At 37.0% G+C, this 20,735-nt stretch overlaps 1 protein-coding gene across 2 annotated transcripts in view; it reads right to left on the bottom strand.

Moving 5' to 3' along the window:
• The window catches only part of GATA4 (GATA binding protein 4), a 104,439-nt gene that overhangs the window by 9,438 nt on the left and 74,266 nt on the right, over positions 1–20,735 (bottom strand). For both annotated transcript variants that reach the window (XM_074209511.1, XM_074209510.1), the window contains exon 3: positions 5,165–5,331. In XM_074209511.1, the coding sequence (XP_074065612.1) occupies positions 5,165–5,331 (167 nt within the window). The remainder of the gene's footprint in view (positions 1–5,164; positions 5,332–20,735) is intronic.

The following is a 20,735-nucleotide window of genomic DNA, read 5'->3' as shown; positions in this document are numbered from 1 at the left end:
GGTACCTTCCAAATAAAAGTGAGACTTGGGAAGCCTCAGGAACATCTTTCATTCATAAAAGCAAGAAGATATAACTTTAGTGTTACCAAGGAGCATCAATGAAAACAGACCAAATAGGAGAGTGAGCATGACTTGAAGAATGTATAAAGGGGGTTTGGAGGATGTGCGGTTGTTAGTGCTCAAATCCAAGGGGACTTGGACTATGATATTGACCCATACTGAACTGAGTTCAACTGAGAACCTAATTGCTTTCTGTTTTCCAGAGACTTGAGATTATGTAGAGCATTATGCCCACCAGATATTTGGAAGGAGATGTTTATATTTTTCTGTAAGTGGAATTGGGGTACATGTGACCCCCAAAATTGGACAAATATAAATAATTATATTTTATTATATTATATTATTTATAAATATAATATAATAATATAAATAATAAATATAAATCAGTGGGGGATGGAGCCAGCAGCAGAGACTAGATACTCCTAACCCACCTAGGGATATGGGAGAACCCCAAGGAAGAGTGAAATATAACATCTGACTCTCAGGGTAGTCACTATATTTTGCTTAACTAAAACAGCATTTCAATTGTAAAACAACTCCTGTTACAAAAATTAAACATAATTTTTATTGGCTCTGAGTTTCTTTTACAGATATACACAAATGAAACAATATTTTAAATAAAAAAATTGATTTTTAAATAGTTTGGAAAACATTTACCTGATTTATATCCATAATATACACACACACACACACACACACACACACACACACACTCTTTTTTTTTTCCCTATAGGAAACTTTATAGAAGTTCTAACATATTAAGCACAATTAAAGGGAAAGCCTAGCTGCCAAAATGCTGCTAAGCAATTAACAAGTAATTTCTTTGAAATATTAAACAAAATGTATTTCTGGAGTACCTTTTACATTTTTACAAATAACAGCTCCAGTACAATTTTCCTTAGTTGTGCTTAAGTCTCTTGGCAGTGAGACCAGAGGAATATAAACAGAGCTAAGACTCTAGGATTTATATTTTAAATCAATTAGAAAATGAAAACAAATGATTCATAGATGTGCATGTAAAAAAACCCCTACATTTATAGTTAATTAGTACAATAAAATTCAACTATGTTACAGTTAAATAGTTTGACATATCAGGCAGTAGCAATCACTGCTTCAGTCACATGGCAAATTTTTGCATAACCTAATTAAGCATTATGAGAAATGCTTATAAGGTGTGAAGAGTTATTTGCTATTTTATGATATTCTTAAAAATGAGAACTTTGAAATTCAAAGTTAATAAATTCAGCATTCTAAATCATATACATTTTTGCAAAAACAAATCAAAAATGCTATGTTATAAAATTTTGACAAATAGAATACTTTGTAATATAATTCTATCATGTTTTCATGTCACTTTGATAGTGTTTACTTCAAAAATATAATTTAAATAGCAATTCAGAATGGTAGATTTTCAAGCTAGTTACTTTTGTAAAAATGACTGCTGTTGCAGCTGTTTCCTACAGAAGGTCATAAACATGCTGACAGTCAAAACTATTTGGTACAACTAACACAATGTCTGAGAGGCAGTAAGGGACACTAGATGAAAGAAGTGGCTTTGCCAGCAACCTGATGGCATCTTTAAATCAGCCTGACAATATTTTTGATATTTTGTTTTTTTCAGTATTGTGCCTGAGGGTAGAGAATTCCATTCATATCCCTCCTCCTCACCCCCCTTATGCTTTGAGGGAGATGTGACTTCCAAGACTAGTATTATAGCTCTGACTCTATGCCCCCTTATCTATGACAGTGACTGTCTCTGGGGGTTTACACATCCTGTCTCTGTGGGACCATATTTTATTCAGGGTGATATAATAATTTCTAAGAGAAGGTAATCGCCTGAAATGTAATTTTCCTCTGTACATTAGAAGAAACAATATGTTTCTGGGAGTTTTCATTTGAGATTTCTTTTAGAATGTTTCTAAGTGGAACCTTTTTATTTCTACTTTGCCCTTTTCCCCTCTAGTTTTCAGAGACCTGGAAATTTTCTTTATGATTTCTTAAAATTTGATGTCCAAGTTCTTTTTTGGTCATAGTTTTTAGATAGTCAAAGGAATCTAATTTTTTTTAATTTTTAATTTTTTTTAGGTTTTTGCAAGGCAAATGGGGTTAAGTGGCTTGCCCAAGGCCACACAGCTAGGTAATTATTAAGTGTCTAAGGACGGATTTGAACTCATGTACTCCTGACTCCAGGGCCGGTGCTCTATCCACTGCGCCACCTAGCTGCCCCTCTAATTTCTTTTTTCTAATATGTTTTCCAGGTAAATTGTTTTTTGCTCTCAGATACTTTGCATTTTCTTCTTTTGTTTTAGTCCTTTAATTTTATAATATAATTCTTCTTGTCTTTTGACCATGGATTGGAAAAATGACAAAACAAATTATGGCAATGAAATACTATTGTTCTGTAAAAAAAAATCATAAGTGGATGAACTTCAGAATAGCCTGGAAAGGCTTGCATGAACTGATACTAAATGAAGTGTGATGGAAAATATAATCCATATCCAGAAAAAAAATACAGAGTCTAAATGCAGAACAAACATACCATGTTAACTTTTTAAAAGTTCTTTTTGGTTTTTTCTTTCTCATGTTTCCCCCCTTTAGTTCTGATTCTTCTTTCATGAATCAACTTTCACATGACTAATGTGGAAATATGTTAAACATAATTGTACATGTACAATCCATATCAGATTACTTGCTGCCATAGGGAGGGTGATAGAAATATGTGGCATTCAAAGGCATACAAAAAGATGAATGTTGAAAACTATCTTTGCATGTAATTGGAAAATAACAAAATAAAATAACATTTAAAAATAAAAAAATATATAAATGTTAGGGCCAAGCCCTTTTCACTTCTAGAAGCAAAGGCTGGGCTGCTCCCACTTCTGTTTTCTTGATGCATTACTTTGTGATTCTAATTTTCAGTCCTCCAGAAGTAATCTTATTCAGGACCTCCAAAACAAAGTCTGATCATTGAAGTCTGAATTCTACAAATTTTTGACATGGTAGGTCCAAGCAATAGTAGATTGCTTGATGGACTTAGTCTCTATTAATCAACTAGGAAGATCTGCTGGTTCAGGATGATAGAACTGCACAATATCATTTGATTTGGAATTCCTGTCCAGGTTATTCTGTTTCTAGTTTCAACCTGGGCTAGAAACTAGAATTGAGTCTGCTTTGCTTTTTGAGGTCTTTGCATTTTTTTCTAACTTAAACTATTGTCCTTTTCTGTTTGGATTTCTGCTACCTTTCCTCCAATAGTCGGCAATATATAAAGCACTTGCTTCTCCCTTCAAAGTGATTTTGTGATCTCTCTTTTTTTTTGGTCTACAGGTGAATAATATTATTTACACTAACACATCAATCACCATGTTAATTAACTATTTTTCTTTATTTGTTGAGGAATAGGAAGTATATGTAAAGTATAATCTAAAAATAACTATAATATAAAAACAAAAGGCAACAATGTTATTTTAAATTTTTTTTTATTTAAGGCAATGGGGTTAAGTGACTTGTCCAAGATCACACAGCTAGGCAATTATTAAGTATCTCAGGCTGGATTTGAACTCAGGTCCCTCTGAATCCAGGGCCGATGCTCTATCCACTACTTGACTTAGCTGCCCCCAACAATGTTATTTTTAAGTAAAAAAAAAAGAAGGAAGTAAATTAAGCCTTTAGGTGAAAACAAAAACAGTTAATCTATGGTGGAGTAAGGACTACAACATAAAAAATATGAGGCAAAAAAAATTTTTTTAATTAAAAATATCCTTAGTCACTGTTCCTGTTCTAGTTTTTATTTAGGATGAATCCATTCTTCAAGATCTAGAAAGTCATCAGAATTGTTCTATCTAACCCTGACACAGATTGCAATACTCTCATATATTAGCATATCGTTTTTCTGAGTTTCTGTGGCTAAAAGTGTTCACCATTGGAAGTCTGGTCCTTAGACAAGATACATGCTTAAATCTTGCTTTCCAGAACTTATGCTTCAATGACCTAGCCCTGGGGTCAGCAAAGTAGGGAGTCAACCAAATCCCACCCATTACTTGATCTTATATGATCTGTGAATTAAGAAGAGTTTTGCAACTTAAAATACTATAAAACTGTTTAAAAAAAAATGTAAAGACAATTCTTAACTTGCCTAGCTGTACAAAAGCAGGCAGCTGGCCTGTAGTTTACTTCATTGACCCCTGACCTAGTCTTTAAGATCCAAAGGTCAAGTTCATTCCATGTCAGAAAAATACTCCACTGGAAAATACTATCCACATCCAGAGAAGCAACTAGGCAGAATAAAGCACTATTTTCAATTTTTTCAAATTTGTTTTATGTTTTATTCTCTCATGGTTTTTTTTAAACTTTTTTGTTCCGCTTCTTCCACAATATGATTAATATGGAAATATGTTAAGCACAGTTACACACACACACACACACACACACACACACACACACTCTCTGTCTAGGGGAGGAGGAGGGAGAAAAATGTAGAACTCAAAAATCTTGCAAAAAAAGATGATGTTTGAAAACTATCTTTACATGTAGCTGGAAACATAAATAAATTCATTTATTTTTTTTTTTTAAAAAAGACTCCACACTGAAAATGTTAGGTTAAAAATATATTGATGTTGATCAAAGCCAAATTTTAAAAGACTAGGGGCAGCTAGGTGGTGCAAGTAGATAAAGCACCGGCCCTGGAGTCAGGAGTACCTGGGTTCAATTCCGGTCTCAGACACTTAATAATTACCTAGCTATGTGGCCTTGGGCAAGCCACTTAACCCCATTGCCTAGCAAAAACCTAAAGAAAAAAAAAGCAAAAAAAAATTTTTAAAGACTATTTCTCCTTCCTTTTGGCATCTCCCATCAACAATAAAATAAACTGGTTTAACATAGCACAAATTCTTCATAAATAATAAGCTGACCTAAGGAAACTCCTAAGAAACACAGAAGTTCTAGATAATGATTTTGAAAAGACTTCACAGATGAAACCCACAAAAGGTGAAACCTAGAAAAATAAACCCCTGGAAAAAGGAAGCATGGGGACCAATGGTTGCTTGGAAGAGCACTAGACTTAGGGAAGCATGATCGGGAACTTCAGGAGGGAGGGGTTGCTTACCAGACGACGTTGTGGCTTGATAAGAGGGCGATTGATGCCGTTCATTTTGTGGTAGAGTCCACAGGCATTGCACAAATAGTGACCTGTCCCATCTCGCCTCCAGAGAGGGGTAGACATGGCCCCACAGTTGACACATTCTCGACCTTCAGAGAAGTCATCAAACATATCTATTGGGAAATAAGTGGAAAGAAAATAGTTAGTTTTCCTCCCTACCTGGTCTTAGAGAATAAGTATAATGCCAATACAATTCCTTTCCAAGAATTTAAATCACTTTAAACATGATGTCATTAATCCTTACAATGATCCTACATGAAAGAAGGGACAACATAATGATACTAAGTCAGTATTTTATCCTCTTAGACAACAATAATAACAATGCCCAGACTACAGATTTAAAGTCTGAAGTCCAGAGCTGGGACCATGAACATAATTACATAGGTATCCTCTTTATTTCCCCTCTGGGATCTATGGATGTGGATTCCATTTGAATCTTTCCCCAGGCACATCAAACATACTGGAGATGGGAGGGGAAAGGGTTTCATCTGGAGTGTGCCTAATCATTTTCCCTCTCAGTTTGGCTATGTTTAACAAACTCTGTAGCCACCAGATGCTGATTGAACATGTCCTATGAATAAAGAAAGAAATTCAAAGTAAAGTTCAAGTGTGGAGTAGAAATATAGCCATATATTTTCTTTAAAGTAAAACAAACAAAAAACAATCCTCATTGATGTTTTATGTTTTGAACTTTTTCCATCTCTTAATGTAAATTCATGGCCCCAGTCACTGTGGTTTTTAACCTGTCCAGCTGCCCAGAGCTGCGCAACTTCAGTGTATGTGAGAGGCTACATCAAGCCCTTACCCAGACTGAAATGCCACTTGGCAGGTGGCTTGAGTATAGCATCACCTGGTGGAAAACTGATGTATTACACCCCCATACTTAACATTTTCCTATTTGAAAAACTTCTTGTATGATCAAACTGATGATAGCTCTACTCTCAAGTATCGCAAGTACACACAATATACTCACAAGTGTTACAATAAAAATCACTAAACACATATTACACAGCACACGTACACACACAAACCCAGTCATAAAGCCCTAGGGAAAAAATATACATATATATTAAAAATACATAGTGACACTATTTGTAGTAGCAAAATATGGGGAAGTGTATACTCTTATTTAGGACTAGCTAGATAAATTATACAATGTATAAGTAATATTGTTGTTCTGTAAAATATTACAAATATGAAAAACTCAAAAGAAACTTGAAATTGAAACTCATTAGAGTGACAGAAGCAAGATAAAAATGTACATAATTCAGATCAATGAAGTTACTTTTGATGGCTTGATAAAGAAGCACGCCTCCTTTCTGAGGAGAGCTGGCAGAGTACAAGTGAGGATTGAGCCACATATTTTTCAGACATAGTCAATGTGTTGATTTGTTTAGCTTAAACAGTTTTTTTTTACAAGGAAGAGATTTATTGAAGGGGAGGTGTCAAAATGACATTAAATTAATAATCTATTTTTTAAGTTTTTTTTTTTACAATATTCCTAATAAGTGGTCACCAGGCACTGCTTAAGCACCCTCAGGGAGGAGGAGTTTACCATCTTTTAAAAATTCATGGGGGCAGCTAGGTGGCACAGTGAACAGAGCACCGGCCCTGGAGTCAGTAGTACCTGAGTGAGTTCAAATCCAGCCTCAGACACTTAATAATTACCTAGCTGTGTGGCCTTGGGCAAGCCACTTAACCCCATTGCCTTGCCAAAAAAAAAAAAAAAACTAAAAAAAATTCATTGATAATTAAGAGTTTAAGTCACTACATACTGTTTTTGGCCAGGCACTCAAGCTCTGAAAATCTTTTTTTTTCTTTTCCATTTAACTCATTTTATTTATTCACAATTTAGCAGCCACCAAAACTCAAAAACATAAAGATATTCTGTAGTGTAAGTATTTTATTGATAGCCTGCTCTAATAATTGAGAACTACTTTATGTAAAGCTGAGATTTGTTTCCTTCCAACTATTACCCATTGGTTTCCTTTTCTTAGCTCTGCCCCCCTGAAGCTGCTTTTGTTCCTTTAAATGTTAGCAAAGAAAAAAATCCCAGTTCTTTTAAAGACTGTATTTTGATCCTCTCATCCATTTGCATCAGGGCCACAGTTTGGAAAGTTTGGCTCATCCAAAAGAAAATGCTTGGATCCTAACTCTGGGTAGTGAATCAATCATTTGCACCTGCAAACCAAATCAGTCAGTGTCCCAACCTGGTAAATACCGGGCAGGTGTGAGTGGTTGTTTGCTTATGTTGTTTGTGCACATCATAGTCACAAGGCTGGCTATTTTTGCACCTGTATTACACTTCGAACTTTTCAACCAAGGTCAGCTACCTTTCAAGAGATGAAGCAACTCACCAAAAGTCAGCATTTCTATAACCAAGCTTCTTACCCTTGGAAGCAGCTTCCCAGGACAAGAATTGGGGGGGGGGGGGGGAGGGTGTAGCATGAGCAATCAGAGTTAAGTGGTTTTTCCAAGGTCACACAGCTAGCTAATTCTAAATTTGAACTCAGGTCCTCTTAACTCCAGGGCCAGTACTCTATCGCACCACCTAGCTACCCCCAAATGCTTGTGGATTGAGTGATTGGTTCCTTCCTTGTAAGATAAGCTGGTGTGGTTGAAAGAATAGATCTTTTAGAAAATGTTATCAAATATAGTCTCTACTTCTCATTTCTTGGGAGACCTTGAAATTTTTTAACTTTCTCTCTCTGTTTCCTTTTCCTTCCCGTAAAACAAGCAAATGATCTAATAAGGTCTAAATTCTGACTGGGACTTTACATTCAAGTCACTCATTGAAAGTTAGTCAGTAGTAACATTGGCCACAGGAGGGCTCCACTATCACACAAATGAATAAGGTGGGCTTACTCTCCAGAACAGAACCTTCTTTTTAAGACAGTCACAAAACTTAGAAATACAGAGTCATGGAATCTCAGAACTAGGAGTTTAGAGGCAATTTATTCAAATGTTTAATTTTATAGGGGGGAAGCAAAGACCCAAAGGAAAAGTGACTTGTCCAGGGTAGCAGAATTGGGATCCAGCCAGGTAGGAATGAGTCCCAGGCAAACATTTCAGTGACCAGCTGCTTTATTCCCTTCTCTTCATATTTTTCAGCTTTCTCCTTCCTGGAGATCTATGAGCTGGAAATAACTTTCTCACATCACAATAAACTAAACTGGATTAACATGGCATAAATTCTTCATAAATAATTAGAATCCTTTGATTCTAAACAACATACCCAAAGAAATAACTTTCTTTCAAATAATCACCTTCAACTAACCCTTCAGAACTCACTTCATTTTAAGAAGACTTGGAACCTCTTGGGCAAGAGAAAGTGAACCTGGACTCAAAATTGACCTTTAACACAACTCAAAGGACATTAGACCAATCATTTCATCATTATGAGCCTCAATTTCCTCTTCTATAAAATGATAGAGTTGGATTAGAAGCCTCTCAGGTCCATTCCAACTCTATAGTTACGTTCCTAAAGTCTATAGGAAAGTTATGGTTTTCTTGTTTATAAATAGTTTGAGGACTACTTTCTCTTCAATAAGAAAAACAAATTAGCCTCAAGTAAGTGCAAGGCACTGAGGAAGAAAAAGTGAAGTATGAGGAAAAATATTTACCCCCAGGGGACTGTCTTTGGGAAACCAGGCCACAGAATACAGGAAAGAGTATGCTAAGCCTATCACTGAAATGAGTCTTGAATCTGAGAACTGAGATTTTCTGATTATCCTAGTGGTTATTATCCTGTTCCTCTCAAAGATTACATCTTCTTTGTATTTTGTACCTTTTATTCGCTTCTTTGTGAATATAGTTTATTCCATTTAATAAAAGGGTTCTTGACCTTTGGGTTCCCAGATGCCCACAGGCTCTGTGCATGGATTTCAGGATGTCTTTAACTGAAATTTAACATTTCTTTAAATTTGAAAACATTCTGAGGAGTCAGCTCATAGTCTTTACCACTTAGCAGAAAAAATCTCATGACACAAAAAAAGGTGATATTCTAATAGAGTCTAGTGAAATACAATCTTCTCAAAAATAGGGACTGTTTTGCTTTTTATATTTCTATTCCTAGTACCTATGGAATATATTTGGAATTTAAAAAAATACTTGCTTATCAAAAAAAAGGGATTAAAAACCAGAATTTTTCTTTTATGTTTCTGTTTTGGTGTGTTTGTGGATGAGGCAAGGACAGAGTAAGGTCAAAGCTAGGTCCCTGACAGACATAGGCTAGGGAGAGAGGACTGTTTAGTAGCAATAACAGAAATTAGGGGTGGGGAGAGGTGCTGGGATGAAGGAGGGACTGGGAATTAGGATCAGAAAGGAACAGATTTAATAATGCAAATTTACTGCCCCTAGGGGAAAGGGAGGAGTAGAGGGAGGGGGAGTCCAGCAGAGTGTATCTGCACAATGGGTGGCCAGATAATGACTAAATTAGATTTGCAGTCTTCAGGCTGAAGCCCTAGTGGGTCCCATACCTCAGAGTAGTCTACTTCCAGTCCAGTCAAAAACTTTTATGATTTATTTGTACCCAGTCTACTTCTTTTCCCTTCCTCCCCCCATTGTAATTTTCATTAAATAAGATGTGGCTATCCTGAATTTTTTTATGCAATCTACAGGTTAGAAAGCTGGTGTTGAAGGCTCCTACAAACCAGAGTCCACTTAGAGGAGGACTATGAGCCCTCTGTCCCAAGCTGGTCTGACTTAACTTACCTTTCTGTGACCTGGCTACCTCATAAGAGACATGAAAGTTCATTTTTTCCAGAGTGCACTGAGTTTCCCTAGTGACCTATGAGTTCACTCTTCTAGGGCAGAAAGGAATAAGCAGCTGTGACCCATCTTCCCTGAAGTGTCTGCCTAGAACTTGCTATCAAGGGAATTTGCCCAGCCTGTTTTATGGAGGTAGTCCATCCAGCCCTGGAGTTGAGTTAACGTTACCCCCAGTTAGGGTGGGGGTGGGGGTGCAACTCATAACCAGCCTTGTAAAGTGCTTTGCAAATAGAAGGAAAAACTTACAACAATGGCAATAAAGTGCTTTGCAAACATCAAACTTGATAACAATGATGGATTATAATTAGGAGGCTGGGGGAGGGGAGGCACCTGATAGACCTTTGTGCTCCGGTGGAAAAGAAAGAGGGGTGGAGATTTAGGAAGCTGTCCTTTTCTCAACCCGTACCTGTGACCTATGACCCACCAAGTCTGTGTTTGTTTAGTGCAAGATTGTAGGCAGGGACTCGGCACCAGCATGGATAGTCAACACAGGTAAAGTCACAGAGGCACAAATAACAAAGAATGTTAATTAATGACCACTACAGTGGTCAGGGAAGGGCTCACAAGGAATCAATCACTGAGTAAGCTTACTGGACCCAGACCACCTAATCCCTCAGGATGTGGATTTCCCCCTTGACCCTTACTGCCTTTTTTTCTGCCTCTGCCCAACTAGGATCCCCCACCCTGCCATACCACCCACACCCCACAGTGTCCAATTCACCAAGAAATTCTGCAGAGTCCACTGCTTAAAGCTTAGGGCAAATCACAGGTCCCTACCCTCAAGGAGTTCAGATATAGCAAAAGGATAAGAAATGTATATAGATACCTAGAGGACAAGAGAACTTAGGTACATAAATTTACCAATTAATCAATCAACATGTATTTATTAAGTGCCTATAGGATTCTCTATATTTTAATGTAACCATCATAGTACTCTCTTTGAGGGTACAAAAGTACCCCCTTCCCTCAAAGAACTTACATTATCTATATAGGGGGAGACATGTATTTATGAATGTATAAAGATACACACACATATATATGTATACATACATACACACACATTTGTGAAACAAGGACTGTTTTATTCTTGCCTTTGTACATGCATGTGTACATTGTATTCTACATATTATATATCTAATAAATACAAGATAGGATGAGGAGAAACTAGCAGATTGTGCGAATATCTGGAAAAGACGAGAGAACAATCCAGAATCTCTGTCCATGGGAAGTGTTTCCATATGTCTAAAAACAAAATCACATTGCCTTCTAAAACCCATTAGTCCCTTTATCTACATAGCAGCCCATATACTTCCCTACAGTCTTCTTACTCCCAGGCTGTCCAGCTGTATGTCATAAGTAATGCTCACCCTGCTCTGGTGAGTTCAGTCATAGGAAGGGAGTGAGAGTAGAATGGAAGCAAAAAAAATAAAAGAGGAATTAAATTCAATCCAACTGTGCTGTTGGCTGATGTGGACATTCCATTTCCCCCCTCTGCACCTTTGTAAAGATGAATTGAACTTGTTTGTCCCTCCCAATTTCTCAATGCTAGTTCTGTGAGATCTTTCCTGCTCTCCCCTCCACCCAGCCCAGTTGTTACTTCTTCCCTTTTACAATTATTTCATATTTGCTTACTAATGTACATGCTATATCTCCTCAATTTTAAAGTCTCTTTGAAAGCAGGGATTTTTTTTTTTTTAATGGAGATACAACCCCATGCCTCATGTACTGTCTTGGACCTGGCAGGTTTACTGAATGTTTGTTGAATTGAATTGAATTGAATTGGGAACTGTTAGAGGTTCTAATTAGGAGTGATATAACTAGATCTGTTCCCTAGGGAAATTATTTTTGCAGCTGTACAAAGGATGGGCTAAGGAGGTTGACTCTAATCAGATAGGCTAGAAAACCTAAACTTAGGAGCCCTAGACTGGGTGAGTTAAAAAGGGTCTACAGGTGGGGTGAAGGGCCTGTGTTTACTTGATAAGTGCTTTATGACTTGATTCACCTTCAGTAAGAAGCAGGAAGATATAGAGTTCTTGACCAGACATGTTGAGTTTAGGCACTAATAAGACATTTGTAATATTTGTCCTTTATTCTCAAAAAGACCACAGCTCCAGGGAAGTGATGCTATGACAAGCACATGAATTGGATTTGAGTGAGGGGGACTGTGTCAAGTCACCTGCCTTACTTTCTCCTCCAGAGACATCTGGATCCAGTGGCCAGATATGAATCAGGATGACTGAAGATGGCCCTGGATGAGAGGCAATCAGGTTTAAGAGACTTGCCCAAGGACACACAGCTAGTGTCAAGTGTCTGGGGTCAGTTTAGAGCTCAGGTATGAGTACCCTACACCTGGTCTGTCCACTGCATCACCTAGCTGTCCAGGTGTAGGGTACTCATATGGGGATACCCTATAGTCAGTTGGAGACTCAGGAATAGGATTTGCTGAGAGATTAGGGATCAAAAAATAGATTTGGATATATATATAATCATTACCTATTGAAACAGTTGAGATCAAACAGGGAGGGGAGGCAAAGGATGACAAAGCAATGAAGGAGAAAGAGAAGAATCAGACGTGGTTTCAAATCCCTACTATGGTATTTACTACCCCTGTGACTTCAGAAAAGTCCCTTCACTTGCCCAGGTCACTGTTCAACTGTGCAATGAAGAAACTGGGCTAGACAGTTCCTTTTAGTTTTAAATCTTTTTACCTGGCAGACATGTCCTAATCTTAAAAGCAGAACTGGAGCCTGGGTTGGTTGAACAACCAACTCTATATAATACTTTGGGTCCTGGAAACACTTCTCTACAATCCTAAAGTTTTAGTCTTCTGGGTTTTGTCAAGTCAGACTCTAAGCTGCGTGGGCTATGAGCTGTGTGTGATGTGAAGGGAGGGAGGAGACAACACATACAGTGCCCAGGCATGGGTTGATAAAAACATTTTTTTAGCAGCCTTTGGCTGCCAAACAGAAGCTACTACAAGCAAGCTTGGCTGAAGCCAGAGCTTTGCCCCAGGTCTCTGCAGATAGACAGACAGGATGAGGAATTTATCCAGGGACTTGGCTGCTGAATGGAGGTGGCAGTGAATTTGATGGATGAGGAAAGGGCTGGAGGGAGGGGGGCCAGTCTCTCCCCAAGCTCAGGGAAGCAAAGGCCAATTTTGTTCAGCAATTGAGGCAGATGCAAGCTTAGGAGTAATCGGATCTCTAAAAAAGTTAGCATTGTTTATCAGAAAGCATATTGGATTTAGTCAGAAGACTTGGGTTCAAATCCCAACTCAACTGTATATGTCCATGAACAGTTTTCCCAGAACTCTCCTTCCTGTGGAAATAATAATGTGTACAATAGAATAAAGATTATACTATAAAATAAAATTTATGTTATAGAAAATACAGGGTTATTGTTGGGGAAAGGGACCATGTATATAACTTCATGTGGTTGTTATTACCAGCTGTCAAAAAAAACCCCAGCGATAATTGGAAACCAATGGAATTTATGCCCTCTCTTCCCATTCTTAGGTCATCTTGACCTCTGTGTTTGTTTCCCTTGTGATAAAATGTTAAAATGAATAGGTTAAAGAGAAAAACAGCAGTGATGTAATAGATAGAGAGGGACTTTGGGGATTCTTCCCCATGCCACAGACCTGGTTTAAAGTCCTTCCTCTGATTAGGACCCTGAGCAAGGCATTCCAGCTCTCAGCGTTCCAGGGAACATGCTAAGGACTAAAAATTGCAGAGCAGTTGCTCACCTGCATAGTTAGAGGGAGTTCTTTGCTGGGAGCATCTTATACCAAAGATCCAGATCAAGTATGTAAATACAATTTAAATATGGTTTACATATAGAATTGAATATAATAATAATATAACAATGCACTATATATGTGTACATATAATTTAATTGAAAGATGACCACTGTGTTTTCAAGGAACCAAAAATAAACTATTTTCCAAGAAAATAGATGAATCTACTATTACAATACCTTACTCATAATAGGTACATAATAAACATTTGTAGAATTTGTTTAGAAGAAAAGTGCATAAAGCATAACATGAGCATATTATCATTACAGTTCTACAATCTCAGGATAGTCTACTTTAACCTTGTGTTTCAAGGGAACATTGCTGTTTCCTTGAATGATCTAATGAATAAACATATGTTCCATTCCTTTCAATATCACCTATTAAGGTTCAAATAGCTGTAGGCTCCTTGAAGACAGAGGTTGTACCTGCAGATCTTTGTAACTTGTACACTGCCCACAAGGTGCTCAGCAACTATTTGCTGATTATTAAGAAATTAAAATATTAAGAGATCCTATTTGTAAGGCCCAAGAAGATCACTCTTCATGATTTTAACCAATCCAAAAGCATTTATTAAATACCTGCTATGTATAATGTGAAAGGCAGCATAGCCTAGTCCATGGAGAGCTTGCCTTGGAGTCTAGAAGACTTGGTTGCCAGTCACTTAATCTCTCAATGCTCCCTGGCTATTCTTTTTTTTTTTTTTTAGGTTTTTGCAAGGCAATGGGGTTAAGTGGCTTGCCCAAGGCCACACAGCTAGGTAATTAGAAAGTGTCTGAGGCCAGATTTGAACTCGGGTACTCCTGACTCCAGGGCTAGTACTCTATCCATCTAGCCACCCTTTGCCTTATCTTTCACACCAGTTCATCTTCCACTTAGCAAGTTCTCCTACCTGACTGCTGAGAACTTTCATTGGCTGTTCCCATGCCTAAAATTTCCTTCTTCTTCATGTATGCCTCCACAATTCTCTGACTTCTTTCAATTTCCAGCTAAAAATGTCATCTTCTATAAGAAGTCTTTTGTTTTATGTATTATGCCATTTTTTCTCTCTAATTTTTTTCTTACTTTTGAATTTGATTCTTCTTTTACAACATGATCAATATGGATCTATATTTAGCATGGTTATAAATGTAGAACCTATATTAGATTACTTTCTGTCAGGGGAGGGGGAGGGAAGGGAGGAAGAGAGAAAAATGTAAAACTCACAACTTTGCAAAAAATATGACTGGTAAAAACTATCATTGCATGTAGTTGGAAAAACAAATAAATAAAATACTTAAAGAAAAAAAGTCTTTGCTGATTTCTTTTTAATTCTAATTTCTTTCCTAGGTTGTTTACCTCCAATTTAGCCTGTCCTTATCTTATTTGTACAAAGTTGTTCACTTGTTTTCAATCTACTTCCAATACACTGAATTCCTTGAAAGCAGGAACTTTTTTTTTTACCTTTCCATTGGATCCCAAACCCTTAGCACAGTGCCTTGCATATATAAGGCATTAAATAAATGCTTGTTGATATGACATTATCTCATACTCATCAAATTGGCTAATATAACAGAAAAGGAAAATGATAACTGTTGGAGGGAATGTGAGAAGTATTGGGACACTTCTGCACTACTGTACTGATTAACTATTTTGGAGAGCAATTTGGAACTGTGTCCAAAATACTATCAAACTTGTGCATACCTTTTGATCTTGCAATATCACTATTAGGTCTTTGTCCCAAAGAGGTTAAGATAAAAGGGGAGGAGGGGGAAGGGATCTACTTGTACAAAAATATTCATAGTAACTCTTTTTATGGTGGCAAAGAATTGGAAATTGAAATGATGCCCATTATTTGGGGAATGGCTGAACAAGCTATGGTATATGAATGCAATGGAATGCTATTGTGCTATAAGAAATAATGAGCAGGCAGATTTCAGGAAAACCTGGAAAGACTTACATGAACTCTGGGTGCAGAGTGAAATGAGCAGAACCAAGAGAGTTTTGTACACAAAAGCAACAACACATAGTTGACGAGCAACTATGAATGGCCCATCTATTCTGAGCAATACAACAACCCAAGACATTTCCAAAGTCCTCATGATGGAAAATATTATCCACATCCAGAAAAAGAATTGATGTACCCTGAATGTAAAATTAAGTGTACTATTTTACCTTTATTTGTGTGTGTTTTTTCCTTTTGGTCTGTTTCTTCTTTTATAATATGACTAATATAGGAATATGTTTTACAGGATTGAGCATATTTAACCTATATTAAATTGTTTATCATCTTAAGGTTGGGGAGAGGAGGAAGGGAGAAAATTTGGAATTCAAATTTTTTTAAAAAATGAATGTTAAAATTGTCTTTACACTGTAATTGGGAAAAACAAAACACTATTAAAAATTTTTGTTGATTATTTCCATTTTAGTAAGTCACATTATGTGCTGGATAGCATCAAGAAAGACAAAGATGTTACTATTGCAACATACAAGAACTTTTCCTATTTTTTGAAAGCTTAAATATTTATTTTTGCTTTGAAATTGATACCCCCAAATATCAAATATTTCCACATACAAAGTCGAAAATCATGATCATTTAATATAGCTTGTTTTTTGAAAGTATATAATAATCATGTATATTATAATCAGAGTTGTCCTGTTTATTTGTACTTTTCTCTGAAATTTCCTTCTGATCTTTAATGTGCATTTTAATTTAAATATAAATTAAACATTTAAAACTGCTTCAATAGCTTTAAAAATTTTTTCTGTCCTTACCACTATTGTTAGCTCCCATTCCTCCTTTCCTTTCCATCAAAAACAAAATAAAACTTAAAAAAAGGCTTGAAAGAAATAATCATAGTTCAGCAAGAAAGATCAACTTAGTGAAATGTAGATCTCTTTCTGCACATTGATTCCATCAACAGAGACTCTAGTTGCAAATATCACCCTTTCTCCCTCAGTTATGGCTTCCTCTTTTAGCAACCTGTCCTATCTCTCTCCCCTTTGAAAGAAATGGTAAGAGAAGGAATGTGTCAGCACCAGGATTGAAACTGAATATTTACTTCTGTTTGACTCTTCTCTTTTCTCCTCAATCAGCCTCAAGCATTGACAAATTTTCTTTCCTTTTCCATTCCATTTTAAATTCTCTTTTGAGGCTCCACTTAACTTTCTCATTCCCCATCCTCACTTGTTACCTTGTTGAATTTGATATAGTTCTACACCAAACTCTTTGTGTATGTGTGTGTGTGTGTGTGTGTGTGTGTGTGTGTATTAAAAAGTGCATGAGGTTCATATGGTTCTCCCATCCCTTTCCACCAAATTCATATATTTCTCTTCTAGAACACTCTAATTAAATTCTTCTTCCTCTTTTATACACTAGTGTGGTTCCTTTTACTCTCATTTTTCTTTCTCCTCTTAAAACCATCATAACAATTCCCCCCTCCCTCCCCCATATTTTTTGTCTTATTTCTCTCAATGCCCTTTGAATACATTAATATTCAGAAGAGATACTTTTCTTCAGTTAAGATTTCTTGAAACATGGTATTTGGGGTTTTTTTCTTTCAGAACTGTCTTTTCAAGATATTCAGTGACTCTTTAATTGCTTTATTCTAGTTGTTTCTGATACCAAATGTATTACATTTTCTTCCATTTTTCCAATCTTGAGTTTGTTCTAATATTTCTTGCTGCCTCATGGAGTCAAGGATTTCTGTTTGATCTATTCTTATATTCAGGGAATCCATTCCATGGGTAGTTTACCACTTTCTCTTATAAAATACTGCTTCTGGTTCTTTCCTACAGAGATTTTATTTAATTTATAAAGTTTTCTTGCTTTCAAGCAATGAAAAATGCTCAGAATCAAAATATGGAATGTCTTATGGAAGGAATAGCAAGGAGACCAATCAATCTCTCTCTCTCTCTCTCTCTCTCTCTCTCTCTCTCTCTCTCTCTATATATATATATATATATATATATATATATATATATATATATAAAGTACATTGGAGTGAGGCTAAAAAGGTAGGAGGGGCCAAACTATGAAGGTCTCTTCAAATAGAGGAACTGAATAGTTGATCCTAGAGGTGATAGGGAGCCACTGGAGTTTAATAAATAAGGGAGTAAAATAATCAGAACTGCTCTTAAGGAAGATCAATTTGACAGCTGAGTGGAGGATCAACCAGAATGGGAAGAAACTTGAGGCAGGGAGATCAACCAGAAGGCTCCCCATAGGAGAGGGATGAGGAAGGCAGGAATTAAGGATGATACCTAGGCTTTGAATTTGAGTAACTGAGAGAATGATGGTGCTCTCAACAATAGAAAAATTAGGGAAAAGGGAGGGCTCAAGAGAAAAGAGTAAGTTCAATTTTAGACATGATAAGTTTAAAGTATCTACAGCAATTCAGCTTGAGATTTCTAATGGGCTGTTGGAGATGTGAAACTGGACATCAAAAAAGAAGTTAGGGTTGGATAAAAAGATCTGAGAATTTTCTGTATAGAGATGATAATTAAATCAATAGCATCGATGAGATCACCACATGAAAATGTTTATATAAAGAAAGTGAGGTAGTTAAAAACAGAATGTAGGAAAACATTCACAGTTAGTGGGTGTAGCTGGACAAAGATTCAACAAAGGAGAGTAAGGAGTGGTCAAATGGGAAAGCAAGGTCATGAAAAACTAAAGAGAGGATGGAGAAGAGAGTGATCTACTATAACAAAAGGATGCAAAGAGGTTGAGGAGGATGAGGAATAAGAAAAGAGAATAGATTTGCCAATAAAAGGTTTATTTATTCTGACCTCAGATGAAGTCAGAAGGAAGACTACAGAGTTGGGTGAGAGGAAGAAAATAGAGGCAGCAGATTGTCAGAAACCTTTTTAATGAATCTGGCAATGAGAGGGGGGAGAAATGAAGGACTACTGGGCATGGATTGATCAAGAAAGGAGAAACATGAGTATTTTTCTAGGCAGAAGTCAGAGAGATTGAAGATTAGTGACAGTGTTGATGAAGGGGCAATGTGTTGGAGAAGATGGGATAAATTGGATCAAGGGTTTATGTAGAGGGATTTGCCTTTGCAAGGAAAAAAAGTCAGTTCTTCATGTGATGAAGAAGAAAGTGCTGGAAGGCTTTTATTTAAAAAAAGGAGGAGGGGAGGAAAGAAGGTAAAACTCCAGAAAAAAAAAGCCTGTTTTTTTCCAGCAAAAGATAAGACAAAATTCTCAGACTTTGTTTTTAACTTGCTATAGAATGGAGAAACAATCCCAGAAGAGCCATGTGGCTTTCTCATTGGTCAAACAACTACTTAGTGTGATAGCTGGGAACTAGAATCCTAGATGTGGTAATTGAACTGATTTAGGTTAGTGGTGAGATACTGTTGGGATGGGAAAGATCAGATCCTGTACCTCAGGGGTCCTCACTGGACTATAAATTCAGCCCTTTCTGAGCTCTCCCATCAATCCATAGGACAACTCATAGAATGACTATTCACAGATCCCAAGTGTATGGACGGGAGTGAGGGTGGGGAAGTGATTGTTATATTCACTTGCCTGAACACATATATATAAACAAGGAGGGCAGTGAGGAACAGAACACAAGGTCCTTTCCCAAGACCTCTGGGTCAGCCTCACCTAGGTCAGTTTAGCACAAACCAATAGTTTATTCATTCCAGAACCTTGTCCTTTAGCTCTACGACAGGAGTACATGTCCAGGAATAGATTTGGCAGGGCTTTTTTTTTTCCAGTTTTTGCAAGGCAATGGAGTTAAGTGGCTTGGCCAAGGTCACACAGCTAGGTAATTATTAAGTGTCTGAGGCCACATTTGAACTCAGGTACTCCTGACTCCAGGGCCGGTGCTCTATCCACTGCACCACCTAGCCACCCCAATAGATTTGTTTTATAAAGGGTATTTCTTATCCAGCTGAATTTTCATAACCTGACTTGTGATCTCTGACTAGAGTCAGGAATTATTTCCATGGTCTGTTCTATCCTCTTTCTCTTCCTCCCATCTGTAAAACTCAAGGTGAGTTATTTATATATTCCTTGTAGGAAGATATGAAAGTTATTCTGAGACTAAAGTCATGATACTAGAGAGAGAGCTTGAATCAGTTTTTGAAATTTCCATCAGAAAATGTCCTAGAACCTCACTTTCACCTTAACTAGAGAGGAACATCTGGTTTTCTTCTTTTCCTGCCCCAGAAATAGGGATCAGTCTACCGACATAGCAACTTTATTACTGACTTGGTCCCTGTTTCCTCCACTCATTTAATATAGTTTTTCTTTTTATGCCATTGTTTTCTTTCTTTTAAAAGGCTGGTTCTTCATGTTACACATAGGCTGAAAGTATAAGAGTTGGTTATTCATGGAACTACTCCCTCACTGTTTAGCACAGGAGTTTTGATCTGTTTGGTTTCTAATCCATGATAGTTTCTCCATCTTTAGGCAATCTAATTTCCCCTCTTTTTCCCTTGACTCATCTCCTAGGAACTCACCATTTTGATCCTGACAACAGATCAGATGAGCCCCCATGAAGAGTTCTGTTAATCCCAGACTCCCTGGTGCCTGGGATTCCTGTTCTGCACCACCATGCTCATCTCACTAATTTTATTTCCACAAATGTTGAGTGTCTACTACATGTAATTAAGGCCCTATGTGCAGTCCTGGTAATATAAAGATGGAAAACATGGTTCCTGACCTCAACAATCTGACCATCTATATGAGGGGGGAGGGGACTAAGAGATATACTTTACTTCAGTGAATCTGTTATCTCTGATGATGTAAATGACAGCCTATGCACATACTCTCATCTTGGCTCTTGTCCATAAAATATACACAAATAAATATAAGGCAAGGTTTTAAACATCTAGGTGGCATAGACTTGGTGTCAGAATAACCTGGGTGTGAATCCTGCCTTCTTTAATTTGCTATCTATGAGATCTCTAGGAAAGTCATACAACCTCTCTAAGATTCAGTTTCCTCATCTATAAA

Source organism: Macrotis lagotis, chromosome 1, assembly GCF_037893015.1.
Source record: "Macrotis lagotis isolate mMagLag1 chromosome 1, bilby.v1.9.chrom.fasta, whole genome shotgun sequence".
NCBI lineage: Eukaryota > Metazoa > Chordata > Mammalia > Peramelemorphia > Peramelidae > Macrotis > Macrotis lagotis.
This window is presented reverse-complemented; position numbering and strand designations above follow the sequence as displayed.